At 38.3% G+C, this 25,825-nt stretch overlaps 1 protein-coding gene across 3 annotated transcripts in view; it reads right to left on the minus strand.

The window, feature by feature from the left end:
• FOCAD (focadhesin) overlaps positions 1 to 25,825 on the minus strand; it is a 298,794-nt gene that overhangs the window by 182,006 nt on the left and 90,963 nt on the right. For all 3 annotated transcript variants that reach the window (XM_018051909.1, XM_018051910.1, XM_018051911.1), the window contains 3 exons: positions 21,707 to 21,794; positions 17,313 to 17,515; positions 5,287 to 5,544 (listed from right to left, as the gene is read on the minus strand). In XM_018051909.1, coding sequence (XP_017907398.1) covers positions 5,287 to 5,544; positions 17,313 to 17,515; positions 21,707 to 21,794 — 549 coding nt within the window. The remainder of the gene's footprint in view (positions 1 to 5,286; positions 5,545 to 17,312; positions 17,516 to 21,706; positions 21,795 to 25,825) is intronic.

The raw sequence follows: 25,825 nt of genomic DNA on the forward strand, positions 1-25,825 counted from the left end.
TATGGCAGAAACCAACGTAACACTGTAAAGTAATTATACTCTAAAAAATATGATCAACACACTTATTGAAATAATCTATAATAAAACAAGCAATAAAATAAGGTGCTATTATCAATTCTATTTGAGACTGTACTGGAGTCCTAGTCAGTGTAGTTGAAAAAATAAAATAAAATAAATTTAAAAGATACATGCACCCTAATGTTCACTGCAGCACTATTTACAATGTAGAGGACATAGGAGTGACTTTAATGTCCACCAACAGAGGAATGGATAACGAAGATGTGGTGCATATATACAAAGGAATACTAGTCAGCTGCAAAAAAAAAAAAAAAAAAGAATGAAATACTTCATTTGCAGCAACACGTATGGACCTGCTCCTGCTGCTGCTGCTAAGTCACGTCAGTCATGTCCGACTCTGTGCGACCCCATGGACTGCCGCCCACCAGGCTCCTCCATCCATGGGATTCTCCAGGCAAGAGTACTGGAATGGGTTGCCATTGTCTTCTCCGATGTATGGACCCAGAGATTGTCATATTGAGTGAAGCAAATCAGACAGAGAAAGAAAAATATCACAAGATACTGCTTATATGTGAAATTTTTAAAAAAAAGATACAAATGAACTCATCTACAAAACAGAAATAGAGTTTCAGATGTAGAAAATAAACTTATGTTTACTGGGGGTAAGGCTGTGCTTAGTCACTCAGTTGTGTCTGACTCCTCGCGATCCCATGGACTGTAGCCTGCCAGGCTCCTCTGTCCATGGGGATTCTCCAGGCAAGAATACTGGAGTGTGTTGCCATGCCCTCCTCCAGGGGATTGTCCCAATTCAGGGATCAAACTCAGGTCTCCTGCATTGCAGGTGGATTCTTTACCATCTGAGCCACCAGGGAAGCCCATAGAAGTAGGATGATAAATTGGAAGACTGGAATTGGCATATACACATTACTATATACAAAGTAGATAACTAATAATAAGGACCTACTGTATAGCACAGGGAACTCTACTGAATACTCCCTAATGGCCTATACGGGGAAAAAATCTAAAAAAGAGTGGATTTATAGAACAGATTCATTTTGCCATACACTGAAACACAATATTGTAAATCAACTATACCCCAATAAATTTTTTTTAAATACTATAAAATTAAAGTTCATAAAATGTCCCCATTTAGGCCTAGGATCCACATTATTTCTTGATTAGAGATTGTGTTTATATTCACACCACTGATTTCAAACTAGATATGGCCAGATCTGGACAAATCACAGAGGTAGGAAATAGCTTTCTGAAGAAGAAAGAATAAGGCCAACTGGACATTACTGTTTATGAGCCATGAAACCATATGCTTCAATTGTCATTCAGGCATCTCTTAGGGCAGACTGAATGATTTATATCAAATTGTGGCAAAACAAAATTACTCACAGTACCAGAAAGGCAGGAACTGTTACAGAAACATAACCAAAAAGTACATGAATCTATCAACTGCAATTTCCAGAAAAAACACTAATTTAGGAATTAGATGGCATTCCCATATATTATAAGCACAGACTAAGATATGAAAATCTTCCTCTAAACTAAATCAATGTGTTTAAAACTTTCAAGACCTCCATGGGAATTCACAGAGAATGCTTATTCTTGGATCTTTCCCCAGAACACTCTAAGATATTCCTTCCAAGAATATAAAAGGCACTTAATTTTTACTGAGCACCACCTGGCCTGAGCTTATATCTTCTGCAAATTATGTCTCATGATGTCTGGGTAAGAGAACTATATGGATTACTAGTAACTGCTGACGGCATTTCTAGACATGGAGGAAAAACATTTCTTACTTTTTTTTTCAAGTGTTGATTTATTGCCGTAGCCTTGAGTAACTATCTAGTTATTTTAACACCGTCATCTGTATCCAGTTAACTAAAATGGTACTCAAAAGGCCAAGTTTCCTTCAGACTATCTAGCTCCATTAGACTTCCACAGCCATAAATGTATTAAACCCAGTGGAAAATGCATGCCACAGGGGAACCAGGTGAGGAGGGATGGAGGATGAAAACTCAGGGGAGAAGGGGATCCATCAGTGTTCATGATAATAGATGACCAGTGCAAGTTCGACACATGAAGCAGGGGACTCAAAGCCCATGCTCTGGGGCAATCCAGAGAGATGGGGTGGGGAGGGCTGTGGGAAGGGGGTTCAGGATGGGGGGACATGTGTGCACCTGTGGCTGATTCATGTCGATATACGGTAAAAACCATCATGATATTGTAAAGTAATTATCCTCCAATTAAAATAAATTAATTTAAAAATAAAATAAAATCATTAGGTGACTAATTAATAAGGAACTATGAGAATCAGGCTTATAGAATGTGAATGCACTGATCAATCTTAACATTACAAAAAGTGAGACAATCCAGATATAATATTAAATGAACACTTGATTTTCAGCAAAGATGTGAATACCTGATTTTCAACAAAAGGTAACTCAATGGAAGAAATAGTCTTTTCAACAAATGCTACTGAAATCATTGAATACCCATGCATAAAACAAATAACTTTTTGGACTGATTCAAATAAAAACGTTCTATTTGATTACGGTGGTGATTATGTGATTGTATATAACTGTCAGAACTCACCAAACTGTAATCTTAAAAAGAGTGAATTTAATGTATGTAAATTTTTCCTTAATAAATCTAAGTTTAAAAAATTACACTTTTAAAAAGGTATATTTTCTCATCATTATTAACTCTAAAATTATTAGTTGATATTGATAACTTACATTGATAAGTACTATCAAAAATAATTTCTATTAGTCTCATAATAAATAATAACCATCATACCAAATATACTTCAAACCTGGCATATCTTTCAAACTTTTAAAAGATTTTCTTTCACAAGATTTTACAGTAGGATTCTTATAATAAATTATGGCGTTATACAAACACAATACTTAGATAAGCATACTGTACGCCAGTAAACTCTACGAAGAGGTTATCCTTTCTCTAGAGGAGCTCTTGATCAAGAGATCAAATCCAGGTCTCCTGTATTGCAGGCAGATTCTCCACAATCTGAGCCACCAAGATAAGCCCATATAGAGGTAGAAGATAGCCTTTAAATTCTTACTTTTACCTACCTATTAACTTAGCATCTGCTTACTAGTAGGCTAAGACTTTTCTTTAGTATTTATCTACTCCCCCATGAATTTGAGCCAATGATTGCTAAAATACAACACTATCTTTTTATAAAGTAAGAAACGTCAAACACACGTGAAATAAGAATACATGTCATGTAGTCACGTCAACTTAATGAAAGAAGTAGAAAATACTCCTCCAATAAGAGATCGTGACCCTAATGCATCCATTTGAATCTACTTCAAGCAGTTATTCACAATTAGAGAACTTGCTTTTTCTTTTTCATTCTTTTTATGTGTTTGGCGGGGGAGGGGGGGTTTAATTGAAGGGTAATTGCTTTACAGTATTTGTGGTTTTCTGTCATACATCAACAAGAATCAGTGTTAGGTACACCCATGCTTTCAAAATACTCATTCTTAACCTTTTGGCTGCTTTTCCTTCTATTTATAAAGACCAGAGAAATGATATGATATGGTTATTTCATAACGAAAAGAGAAGAAAAGAACACTATCTCCCACTTCTAGTCTTCTTTTATACTTTTCAAAAGACTTTAACTCCACTTGTATGTTCTTATTAATTAACTACGTTGCCTTTGCTGCTGCATGAATTTGGGTAACTATATTTAAACATTTTACCTCACCATTCACCTTAACAAGCAAAATTACACCTTTTTTCTCATTTCTTTTAAAACTTCTAAGAAATTATCAATAGGAGCATTATATTTACTTTAATTTATGTTAATAGCACTGCTTCTTAAAGGACTTTTATTGAATAAACAAATGAATGTGGATTTATTTATCCAGGTTTATTTATCCAGTGCTTCCTAACCATTACCATTTCATGGCACACATGAAAAATGTTTATAAGAATACTGGATCACACTAAAACTTCGAAGACTAAATGTATTTCCTGAGTATCGATACAACATATGTTTTATACCAGTGGCAAACATAGGTCAGGTAACCTACTGAATGACTTCCTCAGATTATCTCTAGGCATTATTTGTGCATTTACTATCCTAAAGAGATTACCCAACAAGGTGTCAACAGTGAAAAAAGCATCCAGTAGAATCAGGATTGTTACAGAAGGTAAAGAGAGATAAAGTAGGAAGCAGGCTGAAATGACTCACATTACTCATACACCGTAAGACAAAGGTGCTTTGAGTACATTATGGATCCACTTGCAGAATCAGACCAGAAAAGGTCTAGTCAGAGGGAAAACTTCTGTTACATATCAGCAGTTGTTTACTTGACGAAAGGGAATTTACTTGACAAGTTGGGGACAAAAAAGAATTCCCCATACACTAACTTCATCTTAAAGAAACTCACTTATCCCACCTTTACCATCAAATTGTGTTCCAAAAGGAACATATAACTTTCCTTAAAGAGATGGACTTTTTCCATACCATGCTTAAAAAGGAATACAAGCACAGGCACTAAGATAAAGAAGATAATAAAAACACCATACCTACTTGGTTATGAAATCCTTCCCTTCACAGGAAATACATTTTAGACACTCGACCCAATGGAAAAAAATTACAGATGCCCATGCTAAATATATGGTTCATTAAAAGGGGGAGGAGGGACTTTATTAATAATGTCTGACGTCTTTATTATATTCCAAGAACTGTACAGATAGAAAAAATGACTCTTTGTCTTCACATCCCAGCATGTTGATCAGTACCATATATAGCAAGGACCCAGCATTCTTTTTTTTTTTTGCTTATTAAATGGCTGAATAAAAATAGGATTAAATTCCAAGAAGTTAAAAAGAGATTAATGCCTATTATATAGACACATTTATTCTGAATTAATTAATTTTTCCACCTTAAAAGATTGATATTAGAACCAAGGGCCATGCATCTTGGAATAGGGTGCAAGAGTTAATGAAAATGTTTAAAAAATTAGCAAATCCACCAATAACAAAAACAGCAGATTAGCATCCTGTGTAGATTCTCACTTGAAGTGCTTTCACTAAAGAAAATATTCACGTCACTAAATATACATCAACTCAGAGGAAGGAGGGGAAAAAAATGGGAAAATAAAGATAGCAAAGAAAAAAGAAGCCTGTACTTTAAAACTGATAAAAATCATCCACAAAGAAAGAATAATTTTTGATTCCAATGTCAAGCTTTTCCCTCCTTACTGTTCTATTATTTTCTCGCTTTACCTGAGAGGAATCGGCCTGGGCTAATTCTGTAGTGACCTTCAGTATTTGGTGAAGATTTCGTCCCTTATCTTCAACAAGGAGGTAAGCCAGCAGAAGAAAAACATGAGCAGGGATCACTGTGGTTATAGGGAGCAATGACTCCACGGAAGCCAACCAGTCACTTGCCGCAGACTCTTCTCTCATTACTTCAAGGATCCTCCAGGCTGTAAATATTGAACCATACATGCTGGTTATGGGGAACGCAAGCTTGTAGGAGAGCTGAAAAATAAACACACAAAAAAGTATGAATAAATGAGGTAAATCTGTCAGAAATATATTTCTGACATTCATTTATTCTTTATATTTCAAGAAATAGAAGAAAATCGATCCTTCCAACAAAGTGAATACAAAATTTTCAATTCCTGACTCAAACCTCTCTGCACATATCTGAGCCAATAGGATTACACAAGAAGAAAAGAGCTGCCAGATAGAAACCCGAGAACAGTTTTATTAAAAATTATCCTCATGTTTACCATTCGCTCCCTGTTGGGGCTTCCCAGGCAGCGCTAGTAGTAAAGAACCTGCCCGCCAATGCAGGAAATGCAACGGACACAGGGTCAATCCCTGGGTTGAGAAGATCCCCTGGAGTAGGAAATGATAACCCATTCCAGTGTTCTTGCCTGGAAAGTTCCATGGGCAGAAGAGCCTGATGGGCTACAGTCCATGGGGCCACAAAGACTTGGACACAACTGAGTGACTGAGCAAGGCAGAGAAAAAAAGGGGGGGCGGGGTCAATATACAAAATCCAGAGGCCACAGAGTTTGGAAAACGCCATTATTACATAAGAGGTATTTACCAGTGAGAACGAAGATAGAAAAAACAATAGCAACAACACTGTATTTGCCCAGCCCCAAGCCCCATAAGAGGCAGCTCAGGGCAGATGGCAGATTTGGACTGAGGACAATTCATTCTTGTAATAGTATGTTGATAGTAACAGAGTTGGTTCAGCTGGAGTCTGGAAATTCATTAATAGTTTGTAGATAACTCCTGCAAGAAGCAGCAGCCTGACAGCTCTAAACTGAAATGATACCCAAAGAAGACGTTATGCTTAAGTCAGTCTGAGCAATGGCTCCTCGTGGAAGTCAAGTGGTACAATCAGGGTCAGACACTAGATAGAATTCTGCCATTGTGAGTGGTGTGCCCAAACAGCCCAGAAGAAGCCACAGACACTAAAGAGGAATTAGACATTGCCTGTTCAAAAAATGATTCATTTAGAATGTGATGAGACAAATTAGAAATCTCTAGAGTATCACTGTCCTATTATTAGAGACTCACTTACATGAATAAAGGTAACAACTGAAAGGATGAGAAGTAAAAGTTAAGCCTTCTGAAACTTTTTAATAACAACTTTATTGAGATATAATTCACATATCATTAGATCTAGGCTTTTAAAGTTAATAACTCAGAGGATTTTAGTAATTTATAAAGTTGTATAACCATCATCACCAGCTAATTTTAGAACATTTTTCTACACCCCAAAAGGAAAGTCCATGCCCATTAAAGTGTAAGTCACTCGGTCGTGTCTGACTCTTTGTGACCCCATGGACTGTAGCCACCAGGCTCCTCTGTCCATGGGATTCTCCAGGCAAGAATACTGGAGTGAGTTGCCATTTCCTTCTCCAATGTCCATTAAAAGTCCTTCTTTATTCCCTCTGATCCCCAAGCCCTGGCAACCATTAATCTGTTATTTTGTTTATTTCATATAATAGGAACCACACAATATGTGGTCTTTAGTAACTAGCTTCTTTTATTTCATATAAAATAAAACTTTTTCAAGGTTCATCCATGTTGTGGCTGACTGGTATCTATCAATGCTTCGTTTCTTTTCTTTATCAAATAATATCCCACTGTATGGATATATGTTTTGTTTTGTTTTTTTCCCACTTTTTGGCTATGACAAATAATGTTGCTATGAATTTACTATAAAAGATTTTGTGAGGACATAGATGTTCAGTTATTTAAAGTATATGCTTAAGAATGAAGATCACCTTTATTTGAAAATAAATGCCACTATAAAAACATATGAGGAAGCTTTATCTTTTCTGATATGGAAAGATCTCACACAGGAAAATACAAGATACATACAGTGTGCCTGAAATGCTGAGATTATTTTAAAGGGAAGCATAGGGACTATATATTTGTATTTGCATAAATATGTACAAACACACACACACATTTGGAGTGTGATAAGACAAATCAGAAATCTGATTTGTTATTAGAGACTCACATGGACTCGCACACACACACAAAAGCATTTAGACAAACAAAAGAAATTAATAACTACTAATCTTCATCTTCTTCATTTTGAGAGTGTGGAAATCGGACAACCAGAATCAAAGGTGAGAAAGAGACTGCTCATTGTATATCATTTATGACTCGTGAACCATTTCAATGTATTAAAATACTCTATTTATTATAGTCTTGTCTCGCTAAGAATTTTTTTCCGAAGAAAGTGAAATTCATTAAAGACTAGAGTCAAGTTCTTTAGTCTAATGACAAACAGCGTTGGACTTCAGATTTAAAAGACCAGGACTTTAGCACAGCCATGACAGTTATTAGACAGTTATTAAAAACTGTTGCACAATTTCTCTGAGCTTTACTTTCCTCATCTATAAAATGGAAGTAATGCCTATCTCCCTGCCAAAATTATTGAGGCTGATAAAGAAATAGTATCTACAAAGCACCTAGCATAGTGCCTAAAGTTGCAAAATAAAGGAAAATATTATCCTTGTCATCTTCAGGAGAGAAAAATAAAATTGCTGGATATGATTATAAAAATGATTGGAAATCACCGTGAACCATAAATTGACTAGACAGCAGCGATATTACAGAGCAAACATATTAAAACAGAAAAGTAATCCTACTGTGCTTAAAGTATTAGTCCAGGTTTAGCCTCTGTTTTTCGTCTGTTTGCCTAAGGTTAGAGTCACAGGAAAAAGGCATGACGTTGACTAAGAGATCACAGAATGGTCTCCCTGTCCCACTGAGCGACAGCTGCCATAGGCATGATCCCAGGGCAAAGGTGCCACCGAGGGTTTTCTCTCAGCACCAGCCACCAAATCCTGGCCCCGTGGAGTGCTGGTAGGCCCTGAGTTTTAAAGGAGAAAGTAGGTGTTTAAAGATAAAAGACAGGCTTATGTTAAATGAATTATATCTCAATAAAAAAGAGAAGAAACAATAGAAAAGTAACATTTAAGTGAAGATGAAACGTTTGCACAACATCTTCTACATATGTAAAACAGCTGCAAATCTTTACTTTTTAAAAAACTTTAATAAAAAGGTTCAGGTACGCTAAATACTAGTAACATCTGCTTATACTTCTTTGTCTAAAGAGGACTGAAAAAGAACTTGTGAATGCAGGTGAACAATATAGATTTTCATTAACTTAAAAGAATAACAATTATCTATAATGTGGACTAAAACAGGCTTAACAAAAGTGAGGCCAGGATTTGATCAGGAGAGGGAGTGTGGAACAAACCTAGAGACACTTAAAAGTAGCACAGGTCTGTGCAAGAAGGGATTTAATTACTCACCAGACTGGAAATAGAAGACTGGAATAGATAAAGCCTTAAGAGTGTCCTTCTGTTCTACACATCTATGAAGAATCTAATCAAGAGTTGAAAGGCTTGGTAGTGGTTAATTACCACCAAAAGACAAAACACCATTCTCTGTATCCACGTTACTAAGAAGACAATGGTAGAAGCACAAGATCTAATTCCTATTAACTTCCAATCAAAAGCTTTTAAGAAACAAGTTTACTTCAATTTACTATTGATTTACTGTTTTCCTGTAAATCTGAAATACTGTTATTAACTCCCAAGTTCAGCACAAAGATGATAAATTACTGTTAATAAAATCAAAGTGGCAGCAATAGAGTATAGGCAAATCTAAACTCTATTTGTCAAACAGACAAAACCTGAATCTCAATCCTACATCCACTACCTGTGTAATGAGGGGGAAGTTAATTAACCTCCATAATTTCGGAAATGCAAATCAAAACCGCAATGAAATAGCACTTCATAACCACTCCTGTGTTAGTTGCTCAGTCATGTCTGACTCTTTGTGACCCCATGGACTCCCCATCGGGCTTATCACCCCATCAAGCTGCTCTGTCCATGGAATTCGTCAGGTAAGAATACTAGAGTGGGTTGCCATTCCCTTCTCCAGGGGATCTTCCTGACCCAGGGATCAAACCTGGGTCTCCTGCATTGCAGGCAGATTCTTTACCATCTGAGCCACCAGGGAAGCCCTTCACAACCACTAGTATGGTTGTAATAAAATGACAGTCAGTAACAAGTGTTGGCAAGTATATAGAGAAACTGGCACCTTCACACACTGCTAATGGGAATGTAAAATGATACAGTCCCTTTGGAAAAGTCTCACGGCTCCTCAGATGATCAAACACATGGTTACCATATGATCTAGCAATTTCACTCCTAGGTTATCTACCCAAGAAAAAATGAAAATCTATGTCCACACAAAAACTTGTATAGGAGTATTCACAACAGCATTATTCACAATAACCAAAATTTTTTTAAAAAATTAAAACCCAAATGTTCAATAGATGAATGAAAAAATAAAATGAGGTAGCTTCATACAATGGAATATCATTTGGGGGTAGGGTTTTTTTTTTTGGAGTAATAAAAGTATTCTAAAATTAACTGTGGTATTGTATATACAACTCTGCAAACATACAAAAAGCCACTGAGTTGTGAACTTTAAATGAGTAAAATGTATGTATGTGAATTTTATCTCAACAAATCTATTTTAAAAAATAATCAGACTCTCACTGCATGACCCTTGGCAAGTCATCTTCTCTATATTTCAGTTAACTCTTGGATAAAATTAGACCAATAATAATACCTACTTCAAAGAGTTTGGGATAAAATCAAATGACTCAATACATGGCAAAGCACTTAGAATGGAGCCTGAACATAAGACATGCTTAATAAACAACCACATGAAGCAGGGCTTTGTTGCCCATTTGGCCAGGGCCCGGAGGGCTTCAACCATTAGTCCAAGGCCACACATGTGGAAATGGCAAAACAAAACTATTTCAAAGTTATTGTGAGAAAAGAGTTGATCCACATAACTTCTTAAATAGAGCATGTACTCAATAAATCTTAACTTTAGCTATAAATAGGACAACAACAATATATTATAAAGTTTGATTTTTTAAGAGACAAATACTCAAAATACTTTCTGCTTACTATATACTACTTCAAAGTGACAATGAATGAAACCTACTTAGTACTGCTTTATTAAAAGGTAATAAAGCTCACACTGCTTTAAGTTTGAATAAAGTACTTTATCCATAAATACCAATTAATAAATGTATGACAAATCCTACCTCAGTCATACCTTTTCTAAATCTTTCTGTTGACTAAAATACTTCTCCAAAGATGAATCTTGCCCTATACAACTGCAGGAATTTGACTATTAAGTCTCTTTCTTGCTTTATTTCACCCATCCCTGGCTGCCAGGGGCATGCAAGAGACTCCAGCAGACGGCTTCGTCTGGGCCAGCTCTGGCCTGTGACACCCCACACACTTCTCCAGCTAGCAGGTCATAGCTACGATCTTCCCACCAAGCTGTGACCTTAGCCTTGAGTGGAGAGTTCCATTCGGTTCATTCTTTGGGTGTCCCCTGCCTCAGTCTCAGAAGTAGAAGCTGCTCTCGACATTTATTATGGCAATATTCCTTCGAGCCTCATTACTGCTTTCAGTAATTAAACACCTTTTACTAGTTAACAATTTCTGTATTAAGTTTCTCTTTATTTAAATTATCAGTGTGGTTTCTCTCTCCTAACTAGACCCTGACTCATACCCTGGTGCTTTCTTCTCACTACCACCACCCCCTCCATTTTCTGGGGTAGGGGCATCAAAATTTTAAGGACTTTAGAGCTGTGACTAGTATTTGATGTTTTTTCACCTAAGAGATCACAAATAGGTTTTAGACATCACCTGTCATAGTCTAATAAAAAGGATCCTGTTTATCTTACATGATAAATAAACAAATAAAAGTTTATAAGAGTATGCTGCTGCTGCTGCTGCTAAGTTGCATCAGTCGTGTCTGACTCTGTGCGACCCTATAGACGGCAGCCTACCAGGCTCCTCTGTCCCTGGGATTCTCCAGGCAAGAACACTGTAGTGGGTTGCCATTTCCTTCTCCAGTGCATGAAAGTGAAAAGTGAAAGTGAAGTCGCTCAGTCGTGTCCATAGCAGCCCCATGGACTGTAGCCTACCAGGCTCCTCCGTCCCTGGGATTTCCCAGGCAAGAGTATTGGAGTAGGGTGCCACTGCCCTCTCCGAAGATTATGCTAATCTTTTAAAAAGATGAATGGCTGCTTTGATATTTTACTTTTTAATTCTTAGAAACTGAGAAAAGTTAAAATGTGTTTTATTTCATTGTTATCAACACTTCAGAATCAGACAGGGAATTCCCTGGCAGTCCAGTAGTTAGGATTCTACTTTCACAGGTCAGGGTGTGGGTCAATCTCTGGTGAGGAAGCTAAGATTCCAATGGCACACAGCATAGCCAAAAAACGAAGGAAAAAAAAAAAAAAAAGAAATGGACAGGGAACAGAGAACTGCATGGAACAGTAATATTTACCCTTGGATTTAATTATCAGAAGAATTATACTTCTGAAGAAACGCTTTAATTCTAAGCCAAATACTCAAGTCAGAATCACCGATTTAAAATGAAATAATAAAAATATAAACAATAAAATTCTGTGATTCTAAATAGTCTTTCTGAAATAAATCAAGAGGGTAAAATGATCTGTATTTGTATCAGAAGCATACATTCCTCACTGAACAGAAATTTCTTGACTGTCTACTACATAGTAAACAATAGGTCAGGTGTGGGAGGATGCAAAGACAAATTAATAAGCTAGGGTGTTATCTATTTCTTTGAATATGTGGAAAATATTCAGTTTTACCACTGCTAATGTGTTTTTAATTTTCCCATCCATGATCAGCTGAAAAAGATAATGCAGAAACACCTAGGGTGGAAAAAACATCAAAAGTTCAACAATTGTTGCAAATTAAATATTAATGTGCTCAAAAAGTAAAGGCAAATTGTGAAAAAGGCCAAGATTCCTTCCCTCAGTGAGCTCACGGCACAGCTGGAGGTACAAATATGTACCCCTTGAATTAAGCCAGACAACACAATCCACTAATGCTGAAAGTGTTTGGATGCAAAGGAGAGAGAGTAATAAATTCTGACTCAGGGAGGCTGAAAACACTTGGCTGGGTCTTGAAGAATGAGTAGTTCAGGCAAAGGAGACAAAAGAGCATTATGTGCTAAAGCAAAGATTCAGGAGGAGAACTGGGAGTCTGGGGCAGGCTAAATTTATAGGTATGTTTGGAATATAGGGTCTGGCCAGGTGTAGGAGAAAAGCCAACAGTAAACTGTGTCTTAAATTTTTCAAAAAGGAGATCATATATCCACTGAAAGCCTCAATACAGCAGCACACTATCATCAGGAGGACATTTACACCCTAATAGTATTCCTTCCTCCTCCCTCTTCACCAGCTGCTAAAGAGAAAATCCACCATGCAGTGCTGATGAATAAGATTCACACACACCTGAGCAAATAGTAAGCTGAGTACTTACACATTAGATTTAGGGTGATCCTCAGTAAATATCACTCACGATTTAAAGGAACAGAACTCTCAGACATAGTACCCTATTCCCATGCCCATTCAGAATCCAATTTGTGTTCTATCTGGGCAAACTAAAAGGGGAGGTAAAAGGCTATTAGAAATTTGGGGTCACAGTTTGTCATCCTATCAGAGCAGATGTTAAGAACTCTCTTCTTTTAATGCAAATCAATTACCTATTTCAAGTTTTATGGTTTAGTCAAACAATTAGGATCGAGGAGGCTGTAGCATTATTTCAATATGCCTGCAGGCTAGTTTGTGCTAAATGATCAAACAGGGAACATAACCAAGAATCCCCAACAATGCCTGGATTTCTGCTGCTAGAACATTTAACAATACATTATTAGTGGTATCTCTACTTTTGCAAACAAAACAATTAAGGCACTTGCTTCCATTTATGTAATGTCTTTGGTGTCTGGAAACTTAAGATGCTTCACCAGTTTTACCATCTTTAACCCTTTATAGTCGGGAAGCACTATCACATTTTACTGGGCTTCGCTGGTGGCACTAGTGGAAAGAACCTGCATGCCAACGCAGATAGGTGTAAAAGATGGGGGTTTGATTCCTGGGTCAGGAAGATCCCCTAGAGGAGGGCACAGCAAACCAATCCAATATTATTGCCTGGAGAATCCCATGGACTGAGGAGCCTGGCAAGCTACAGTTCATAAGGTTGCACAGATCTGGACATGACTGAAGTGACTTAGCACGCACACACCACATTTTACTAAAGGTAAAACCCAAGCCATTATATCTACTACTGCGGGCAGGAATCCCTCAGAAGAAATGGAGTAGCCATCATGATCAACAAAAGAGTCTGAAATGCAGTACTTGGATGCAATCTCAAAAACGACAGAATGATCTCTGTTCGTCTCCAAGGCAAACCATTCAATATCACAGTTATCCAAGTCTATGCCCCAACCAGTAACGCTGAAGAAACTGAAGTTGAACGGTATTATGAAGACCTACAAGACCTTTTAGAACTAACACCCAAAAAAGATGTCCTTTTCATTATAGGGGACTGGAATGCAAAAGTAGGAAGTCAAGAAACACCTGGAGTAACAGGCAAATTTGGCCTTGGAATACAGAATGAAGCAGGGCAAAGACTAACAGAGGTTTGCCGAGAAAATGCACTGGTCATAGCAAACACCCTCTTCCAACAACACAAGAGAAGACTCTACACATGGACATCACCAGATGGTCAACACCAAAATCAGATTGATTATATTCTTTGCAGCCAAAGATGGAGAAGCTCAATACAGTCAACAAAAACAAGACCAGGAGCTGACTGTGGCTCAGATCATGAACTCCTTATTACCAAATTCAGACTCAAATTGAAGAAAACAGGTAAAACCGCTAGACCATTCAGGTATGACCTAAATCAAATCCCTTATGATTATACAGTGGAAGTGAGAAATAGATTTAAGGGCCTAGATCTGATAGATAGAGTGCCTGATGAACTATGGAATGAGGTTGGTGACATTGTACAGGAGACAGGGATCAAGACCATCCCCATGGAAAAGAAATGCAAAAAAGCAAAATGGCTGTCTGGGGAGGCCTTACAAATAGCTGTGGAAAGAAGAGAGGCGAAAAGCAAAGGAGAAAAGGAAAGATATAAGCATCTGAATGCAGTGTTCCAAAGAACAGCAAGGAGAGATAAGAAAGCCTTTCTCAGCGATCAATGGAAAGAAATAGAGGAAAACAACAGAATGGGAAAGACTAGAGATCTCTTCAAGAAAATTAGAGATACCAAGGGAACATTTCATGCAAAGATGGGCTCGATAAAGGACAGAAATAGTATGCATCTAACAGAAGCAGAAGATATTAAGAAGAGGTGGCAAGAATACACAAAAGAACTGTACGAAAAAGATCTTCATGACCCAGATAATCATGATGATGTGATCACTAATCTAGAGCCAGACATCTTGAAATGTGAAGTCAAGTGGGACTTAGAAAGCATCACTACGAACAAAGCTAGTGGAGGTGATGGAATTCCAGTTGAGCTGTTTCAAATCCTGAAAGATGATGCTGTGAAAGTGCTGCACTCAATATGCCAGCAAATTTTGAAAACTCAGCAGTGGCCACAGGACTGGAAAAGGTCAGTTTTCATTCCAATCCCAAAGAAAGGCCATGCCAAAGAATGCTCAAACTACCGAACAATTGCACTCATCTCACAGGCTAGTAAAGTAATGCTCAAAATTCTCCAAGCCAGGCTTCAGCAATACGTGAACCATGAACTCCCTGATGTTCAAGCTGGTTTTAGAAAAGGCAGAGGAACCAGAGATCAAATTGCCATCATCCACTGGATCATGGAAAAAGCAAGAGAGTTCCAGAAAAATATCTATTTCTGCTTTATTGACTATGCCAAAGCCTTTGACTGTGTGGATCACAATAAACTGTGGAAAATTCTGAAAGAGATGGGAATACCAGAGTACCTAACCTGCCTCTTGAGAAATCTGTATGCAGGTCAGGAAGCAACAGTTAGAACTGGACATGGAACAACAGACTAGTTCCGAATAGGAAAAGGAGTACGTCAAGGCTGTATATTGTCACCCTGCTTATTTAACTTCTATGCAGAGTACATCATGAGAAACGCTGGGCTGGAAGAAGCACAAGCTGGAATCAAGGTTGCCGGGAGAAATCTCAATAACCTCAGATATGCAGATGACACCACCCTTATGGGAGAAAGTGAAGGGGAGCTAAAAAGCCTCTTGATGAAAGTGAAAGAGGAGAGTGAAAAAGTTGGCTTAAAGCTCAACATTCAGAAAACGAAGATCATGGCATCTGGTCCCGTCACTTCATGGGAAACAGATGGGGAAACAGTGGAAACAGTGTCAGACTTTATTTTGGGGGGGCTTCAAAATCACTGCAGATGGTGACTGCAGCCATGAAATTAAAAGACGCTTACTCCTTGGAAGGAAACTTATGAGCAACCTAGATAGCATATTCAAAAGCAGAGACATTACTTTGCCGACTAAGGTCCGTCTAGTCAAGGATATGGTTTTTCCTGTGGTCATGTATGGATGTGAGAGTTGGACTGTGAAGAAGGCTGAGCGCCAAAGAATTGATGCTTTTGAACTGTGGTGTTGAGAGTCCCTTGGACTGCAATGAGATCCAACCAGTCCATTCTGAAGGAGATCAGCCCTGGGATTTCTTTGGAAGGAATGATGCTAAAGCTGAAGCTCCAGTACTTTGGTCACCTCATGCAAAGAGTTGACTTATTGGAAAAGACTCTGATGCTGGGAGGGATTGGGGACAGGAGGAGAAGGGGACGACAGAGGATGAGATGGCTGGATGGCATCACTGACTCGATGGACGTGAGTCTGAGTGAACTCTGGGAGCTGGTGGTGGACAGGGAGGCCTGGCGTGCTGCGATTCATGGGATCGCAAAGAGTCGCACACGACTGAGCAACAAAACCCAAGCACCTAAATGGGAAAAAATATGATGAACGTAGGCCTAGAATTCAGCCACTAACAAGATATTACTCATATTTCTCCATTATTCTAACAGGACCAGTGAGACTGACAAAGCCAAATGGGGTAAGCCCAGTAGGCATGGATCGGAATGGAGTGTCACAGTCGGGCTGAAGGGAGTAGGAACACTCACAAGGGACCTCAAGAACCATGTGCCGGGGAATACAGTGGTAGGTGCCATATTCAAAAGTCAAGTCTTCGTTCTTACAGATCCCAGAACTTCCAGGCAATTGCAATTCCCCACCATGGATTGTTGCAGGTCTAATCATGCTGCACTATTTAACAGTATGAAGAGGGGGAAGAAAGGCTCCATGCTCATGTGTGTTGCAGAAGCACTAGGTTAGTTAACTAGAACTAGTTCCTTTTCTGCAGGATTCCTCAGGACATTTAACCACTGATGGACACTGGAAACTCAACAAGCAAAAAAGATTAGACAGATTTCCAACACTTATTTAACAGCAGGACTACCCTCCCCATCACAGTCCAGAAGAATATACTAACATCTACACCAGTGCTTGACAGAGTGGTAAAATTCAATGACAGGATTTAAACCCAAAGGTTAAAGCGTCTGCCTCCAATGCAAGAGACCCGGGTTTGATCCCTGGGTTGGGAAGATCCCCTGGAGAAGGAAATGGCAATTCACTCCAGTATTTTTGCCTGGAGAATCCCATGGACGGAGAAGCCTAGTAGGTTACAGTCCACGGGGTCGCAAAGAGTCGGACACGACTGAGTGACTTCACCTTACCTTCCTTACCTTACATATATCATCAGGAAGTGAGATTTCCGACAGTGACTTAAATCCCATATAACTGATTGAACTTTATTTTAAGAGAAACAAGGATGAAGTGGTTACCTTCTGGTGCTCGTCTCTGTAGCACTCCTGCTGTACCATTTCTAAAAGGTTTAGAGCCAACTGCTGCCTAGAGGGACCTTCTTCATCCATGGATATACAGTCTTCCAAGGCAGTAGAAGACAGTATCTGCAGAACTGGCATCACTAGCAGCAACGAGGACTTTGGGATCTTCTGACTCTCAGCACAAGAAAGGAGCTTCAGAGCTGGTCATCCAAACAACAATTCACAGTTTTCAAAATTAACACTACAGTCAAACAAAATGCTGTTTTGTTTAAGAGAAATGTGCAAAAAGCTTTCTCGCCCCTTTACAATTGGGTCATACATACAATTAAGATGATAAACCTTATCCTTTAAGAAATAAAAAGAACATAAGAAGTAACTCAGCAAAAATAAGCTCTTAATGTACAGAACTTTTTAGTTTTTACATGAGGATGCTCTTGGAGAAAATTCATATCATAGGCCAAAAAGTAAAATCAACTCTTTTTTTTTTCCTTAGGTCAATATGAATTTCTTTAAAATTCAACTCAACTTTTGTCTTTATACCCTGTCAGATCCTCTGCCCTCACAAACTGAGCCAAGAGACCAGAGTTCCTGATCTGTGGATAACAAAATCAACACGTCCTGCACTTCTCTTTCAAGCCCAGCTGAGGATTGTATCAAGAGATGCAAAGGTGAACAAGGTGAAGCAGGGGATGACCTTCAGCAGTAATTACTAAGAAGCAAACCAGCGAATTCTCAAAGTCCATAACCCATGGAATACAACCCATTTTTACAAACGATTTTTTTAACATGGAAAAAAACACACGCGTACAATAATTTACTTATATGTGTAGTCTCCCCTAGACTATGAACAGAATGAATTAAAGAATAAACTTTTTTCACAGTTATTGAATGAATGCTGATTTACTGAAAGAGGTTATTTATAAGTTTCAGAGTGAGATTATTAATCAACTTAACTTCCCCACTACACCAAAAAAAATACAGTGAACTTTAAATCATGTCAATGAATTGCTAGTACTTGATTTTAAATCACCTGGAAGTCAAACCTGAATGCGGTATGAAATACAAACACTTGTTACTCCAACACTACGAATTTACTTTTTTTGCCTAAATATTAGTCTTAATTCATAATTGTCAGTTATTACAATAATCTAATATCTTTAACAAAATATGAAATTCATATACAAATATTCTATATTCTGTACTATGGCTCTTGCGGGCATTTTTACATGTTGGTATTTACAATCATAGCCAGTGTTAGAAATTAAGAAGCATAACATTGTATTACGCACGCTCAGTCGCTTCAGTTGTGTCTGACTCTCTGCAATCACATGGACTGTAACCTGCCAGGCTCCTCTGTCCAAGGGATTCTCCATACAAGAACACTGGAGTTGGTTGCCATGCCCTCCTCCAGGGAATATTCCCAACCCAGGGATTGAACCTGCATCTTTTGCGTCTCCTGTATTGCAGGTGGATTCTTTACCACTGAGCCACCAGAGAAGCCCCAACATTGTATCAGTGCTGTGTATTTTTAAAACTTGAAATAATCAATATTCTCCCCGCTATCCTATTGCTTTGAGCATTCTTTCCCAATATACTAAACAATAGATTTTTGTTTACATTTCAACATGATATACTAGCTCAATAGTTTTCAGTATGGTTTATTCACTCTAGCGAAGGTAACTTCAAATCAGAGACACTGGTTTACAAAAGGAAAACTTGGCTCTTCTCCAATAAAACTACTGGAGCGTTTGATCCTGTATTATCCTATCATACATGAGCTATAATGAACTGGAGCCTCAGAATTAGGAATGCAGATTCTGTAGGGCATCAGAAATTTTTTTCTGGTCCAAAAACAAAACCCATGTATACAAAATATCCAGAAGAGACAAATTTAGAGACAGAATGCACTTTAGTGTTTTTCTGGGACTGAGGGTGGGAATTAGGATTAACTGTAAATGGGTGCAACAAATTTGGGGGAGAGGGACTGATGCAAAATGTTTTAATATCAAACTGTGGAGCTTGCAGCACAACTCTGTAAATTCACCTTTAAAAATTTATCTATTTCTGGCCGTGCTGGGTCTTTGTTGCCGCGTGGGCTTGCCTCTGCTTACAGCGAGCGAGGGCTACTCTTGAGCTGCAGTGCATGGGCTTCTCACTGACGTGGCTTCTCTTGTGGAGCACCGGCTCTAGTTGTGAGAGCTTCAGTAGTGAGCTTCAGTAGTCGCAGCACACAGGCTCATTAGTTGTGGCCCCTAGAGCTTGCAGGCTTCAGTAGTTGTAGCACATGGGGTCATTGGTTGTGGTGCAAGGCTTAGTTTCTCCATGGCATATGGAATCTTCCCGGACCAGGGATCAAACCCGTGTCCCCTTCTTTTCCAATGTACAATCAGGGAAGTCCCATAAATTTACTTTTAAAAGCATGTTACTGTACATTTAAAAACAGTATGGTAAGTAAATTTGCCTCAATAAAGCTGCTTTTTAAAAATAATAAAACTATGATTGTCATAAGTAACAGGATTAGAAAATTATACCTATAGGAGGATGCAATGTATACTCTTTAAGGGGAGGAGGCAAAAACAGTTTAGTAAGAGACTAGGGAGGAAGGTACAAAGAGAATAGGGACAATAAGCAAAAGCAGGGTAAGAATCAAAGCCCTTAAAAGAGGCAAGGGTCCCTACCATACACTAAAGCTATTTCTAAGACACTGTAATGAAAGAGTAATTCATCCTCAAAATCATGGATTAAAATGCCCAGAAGGAGTTACACAATCAGTATTTACCTCAAGCACGTTTTAAAAATGAAAGTGGGAATGAATCAACTAATCATGGCATCATAACATACACATCACAAATTAGACAGCATCCTACATTACTGCATGTACTATATTGGACCAAGTAAAGTGAGGCAATATTAATGTAAAAGCCACAGTTTAAAGGTATGACTTGTTTGTTGATCTGCAAACTTGATTCTTTCCCACATTATTCTTTTTTTAATTAATTATTTTAATTGGAGGCTAATTACTTTGCCATAATGTAGCAGGTTTTGCCATACATTGACATGAATCAGTCATGGGTCTACAAGGGTCCCCCATCCTGAATGCCCCCCCACATCCCTCCCCATCTCATCCCTCAGGGTTGTCCCAGTGCACCAGCTTTGAGTGCCCTGTTTCATGCATCAACCTTGGACTGGTGATCTACTTCACATATGGTAATATACATGTTTCAGTGGTTTTTTCTCAAATCATCCCACCCTCACCTTCTCCCACAGAGTCCAAAAGTCTGTTCTTTACATCTATGTCTCTTTTGCTGTCTCGCATATAGGGCCATCATTACCATCTTTCTAAATTCCACATATAGGTATTAATAGACTGAATTGGTGTTTTTCTTTCTGACTTACTTCACTCTATATAATAGGCTCCAGTTTCATCCACCTTATTAGAACTGATTCAAATGTATTCTTTTTAGTAGCTGAGTAATACTCCATTGTGTATATGTACCACAACTTTCTTATCCATTCGTCTGTCAGTGGACATCTAGGCTACTTCCATGTCCTAGCTATTGTAAACAATACTGTGATGAATGTTGGGTTACATGTGTCTCTTTCAACTCTGGTTTCCTCGGCATGTATGCCTAGCAGTGGGATTGCTGGGTCGTATGGCAGTTCTATTTCCAGCTTTTTAATGAATCTTCACATTGTTCTTCATAGTGGCTGCATGAGTTTGCATTTCCACCAACAGTGTAAGAGGGTTCCCTTTTCTCCATACCCTCTCCAGCATTTATTGTTTGTAGACTTTTTGATAGCAGCCGTTCTGACTGGCATGAGATGGTACCTCATTGTCTCACATTATTCTTAAACAGAACATTTTTTTGCCTCCCTTTAGCTCCACTCCTTACTTTTTAAGTCAATACTGGACAGTCAAAAGAATGTTATCTTCATTTGTTCTAGGTAGGTTAACAAAATAATCATAAATTAAGCCTTGTTCAATGTGACACCAGTTTTGAATAGTAAAGGTGTATAGTGTTTTAAAAGTAAATTCAAATGCTAAACACTTATTCTGCTTCAAGGGTTTTATGCTATTGATTCTGTTTGCTGTACAACTGAATGAGCTGACACACCCTTCAAAATATTTACCAAAGTCACTGCTATATAATTTAGAACATAATGTCCTAATGAACAGCTGAGATATTTGGTAAATTATGGTATTTGGAATCTTGCACAAACACCTTGATAAGAAAAAGAAAGCTCTAGTTGATAATGACTAAGCAGAAAAATTCCAGGACGGACATTCACAATATATAGGACTTTACAGCACAGTACAATATGTAGTTCAAGTGACACCTCCCAATACTCATGTTAATTGATGTTACTCTTGTGAGCGTATTTGTATTTACCTAGACTTAAGATTGGCTTCTGTTGACTTGCTGGAGTCTGTAGAAGTAGTAAAGCTATTCCAATTATGACTGGTTCAACAGGAAAATCCTAAAGGAAAAGAAGAAAAGTAAAGAGCTGAACAAGTTTCCAAGACCCATTGATTTATCATATGTATCTAGGAAAAGTATATTTAACATGAACTATTATAAACCTATTGTACAAAATTACTTACAGTAAGCCTGCTCTATTTAAGGAAGAATTGTTGAATGCCACAGCAGTCACAAGTAAATTCAAAATGTTATCATATCTGGCCAAAGAGCAATAAGTTATAAACCATGTTAATTCAGAGAGAAAACCTGCAGTCTTCAAAACAGTCAATCTTTGCAAACCAATAAAAACTACCTGAAATACTTAAGAATATTTCATTTCTGGAAAGTAGCTGAATTGTCTGCTTAGGTAATACAGACATCGCTCATCTATACAACTTACAAAATAAATTACACTTAACAAATTTTGATAAATCATGTTATTAGAATAAAAGAAACATTAGTACCAGAAAGGCAGAGATTATTTTTAAATTACAGTAACTTACTAAGTATATGTAAATATAGTAAAGCAATAACCATAGAAACTTAAGGTCACTAATTTCACCAAGTATATAAATGAAATTTTTAAAAAAGATAAAAAGAACATGTACATTAAATTCTAAAAAGGAAAATACAAGTGGCATAAGATGTCATTTGAGGTTTCCAAATAAAGAAAAGAAAACAATACTGTATTATGGAACTAAAGAAGGTCCAACACACTCTACTAAAATTACTTCATTCTGAAATTTACACAAGTGTCTACAATTCTGTAACAAATTTTGTAGAATTCTACAATTCTACAAGCAGAAATTTCCCATGAATCATAAGCGTAGGCAAAAAATTAAAAAATGAAATGTGAGATAGAACTGTGTGTTAAAGAAACACTAGAGAGAAATCAACTTAGTCTGACACAACCAGAGTTATAATCCTGGAGATGCCATCAACTCTGGCACAAATTAATAAATGTATATCTACATCTTCAGCTTCTCTGGTGGCTCAGTGGTAAAAAGAATCCTCCTGCCAATGGAAGAAAGCCTTTAACACACAGGCTATCATTGGAAAGGCCACCAAGTAGCTTCTCATGAGACTGGCCTGTCGAGAACAGAGGGTGGAAGAGAAAGCTGGAGATCAAGACACCCAAAATAAGGAAAAGTAATGGCAGAGGATGAGACTAGATGACTTTAAATTGTTCATGATTCTGAGAGGTCACAAATTTTTTGTGTAATTAGAGGGCTTCCCTGGTGACTCAAATGGTAAAATAATCTGCCTGCAATGCAGGGGACCCAGGTTCTGTCTCTGAGTTGGAAAGATCCCCTGAAGAAGGGAATGGCTACCCTTGTATTCTTGCCTGGAGAATCCCACGGACAGAGGAGCTTGGTGGGGTCCATGGGGTCCCAAAGAGTCAGACACGACTGAGTGACTAACACTTCACTTCCACTGATTTAATGAACACCTGAGAATGGTACCATTTAATGAGGTCTTCCAATAAAAGCCTGTGCTGGACATCTCATGAACACCTTCAAATACTACAGCTATCGCTGTAGTGACTCATACTGCCTGCCCCAGGCCACTGAGAGATCCAGAAGTACAGGGAAGTTAAAGTCCCATAGGCCATGCCTTGACAAGTTGTTAAGAGAAGTCCAGGGATAAACACTTCCGCTTTTATTCTGGATCCTTCTGGCAGGTTCTGAAACATCTTCCGTAACACTTCTTAGCATATTCCATGAGATGAGCAACTGGCTCCTTACAGTAGTGGCCAACTTGATAATAATAATACTACCTCTCCCACCTTTAGTATTTCACTCTTCCTGTCTCTCTCCCACTTGCTTCCTGAGATCACAGCCACAAATGGACTCCTGATGGTAAGCCTTTGCCTTTGTGGAAACCTAGGTTTTGTTTTTTGCCTTTAGGGAAAGTCAGGGTCTACTTTGTGGGGAACCAAGGCTAATTCAAGAGCCTAACTGGAGAAAAGAAGTAAAGAAACCTTTATATTGGACCACAGATATCACTGGAGCCTTAATAACAACAAACACCTGGAGTCCTTTCGCCTCAATCAAACGAAAGACAGCACTGAGCATCAGCTGTGTTCCAGGCAGGAAGTACATATGCTGGGCTAGGAGATGCTACTGCGAACAAGAGAGCATGAAAAAGTTTTTACATTGTTGTTGGATTTTTTTTTCTTCTTATTGTTTTGTTTAGTGAAAAACAAGGAATGAGAAAGGCCACAGCAGAGGTAAGTATCTGCAACAGACATAACAAAGACGACAGCCCAGCTCACACAATCCCCCAGTGTCACGGCTCTGCAACCTTCTCTGCCCTCTGCTCAGAGTTGACTGACCCAAGCTGGGCCAATCAGACCATTCTTCCTAGGAATCTGAGAACTTAACCTCAGTTTAACTTAAACCTCAGTTCTTCACACAGAGAAGAAAGGTAGGGGGTACTGAGTCATCTGATGGCAATGTGTTAGGGAACATAGGTTTCCAGCCTTACCAAAGCTGGGACATATAGCACTCTTCACTTTGAAAGCTACCTAGACTCCTGACGAACAATATTTTCTGTTAAGAGTACATATGCTTAGGGCTCTGTGATTCCAATGCAGGGGGCATGGGTTCAATCACTGGTCAGGGAACTAAGGTAACACAAGTCGCGTGGTATAGCCAAAAAAAAGGAGAGAGAAAAAAGAATATATATATTTTGTTTGAAATGGAAAACATCTTAGGTTATGATCATTCAAATGGGCTAAAAATAGTTCAATTTAGTTCAGTTCACTCGCTCAGTCGTGTCCGACTCTTTGCGACCCCATGAATCACAGCACGCCAGGCCTCCTTGTCCATCACCAACTGCCAGAGTTCACTCAAACTCAACGTCGATCGAGTCGGTGATGCCATCCAGCCATCTCATCCTCTGTCGTCCTCTTCTCCTGCAATCCCTCCCAGCATCAGAGCCTTTTCCAATGAGTCAACTCTTCACATGAGATGGCCAAAGTACTGGAGTTTCAGCTTTAGCATCAATCCTTCCAAAGAACACCCAGGACTGATCTCCTTTAGAATGGACTGGTTGGATCTCCTTGCAGTCCAAGGGACTCTCAAGAGTCTCAAGGGACTCTCAGCACCACAGTTCAAAAGCATCAATTCTTCGGTGCTCAGCTTTCTTCACAGTCCAACTCTAACATCCATACATGACCACTGGAAAAACCATAGATTTGACTAGACGGACCTTTGTTGGGAAAGTAATGTCTCTGCTTTTGAATATACTATCCAGGTTGGTCATAACTTTCCTTCCAAGGAGTAAGCGTCTTTTAATTTCATGGCTGTAATCACCATCTGCAGTGATTTTGGAGCCCCAAAAAATAAAGTCTGACACTGTTTCCACTGTTTCCCCATCTATTTCCCATGAAGCAATGGGACCAGATGCCATGATCTTAGTTTTCTGAATGTTGAGCAGTAAGCCAACTTTTTCACTCTTCACTTTCACTTTCATCAAGGGGCTTTTTAGTTCCTCTTCACTTTCTGCCATAAGGGTGGTAACATCTGCATATCTGAGGTTATTGAGATTTCTCCCAGCAATCTTGATCCCAGCTTGTGCTTCTTCCAGCCCAGCGTTTCTCATGATGTACTCTGCATAGAAGTTAAATAAGCAGGGTGACAATATACAGCCTTGATGTACTCCTTTTCCTATTTGGTTCAGCTAAGACCAAATACATTGAAACTAATGTGGCCTAAGAAATACATCTATTTTCAGTGTGCAGTGAAATAAATCCGATATAAGAACAGAAAAGGAATAAAGAGGAAAAGACAGTTAACGTAATATTTGAATTGAACATTTAGCTAAATATCCTGGGGGACAGGAAATTTCATAACATAAGGATTTTAACAGTTCTACATATTTTTAATTCCTTCTAAAATTTTTAAAATATTGGGCAGATGGAAGACACAGCATAAATAAGACCTTCTCCCACAGACACCATTTCATCATTCTCAATGAAAGTATTCTGTCATTCTATATTAAAATCAAAAATATTTTTAAATTCGACTCAAGTCAAAAATAGGACAA

This window comes from Capra hircus, chromosome 8, assembly GCF_001704415.2.
Source record: "Capra hircus breed San Clemente chromosome 8, ASM170441v1, whole genome shotgun sequence".
Classification (NCBI taxonomy): Eukaryota; Metazoa; Chordata; class Mammalia; order Artiodactyla; family Bovidae; genus Capra; species Capra hircus.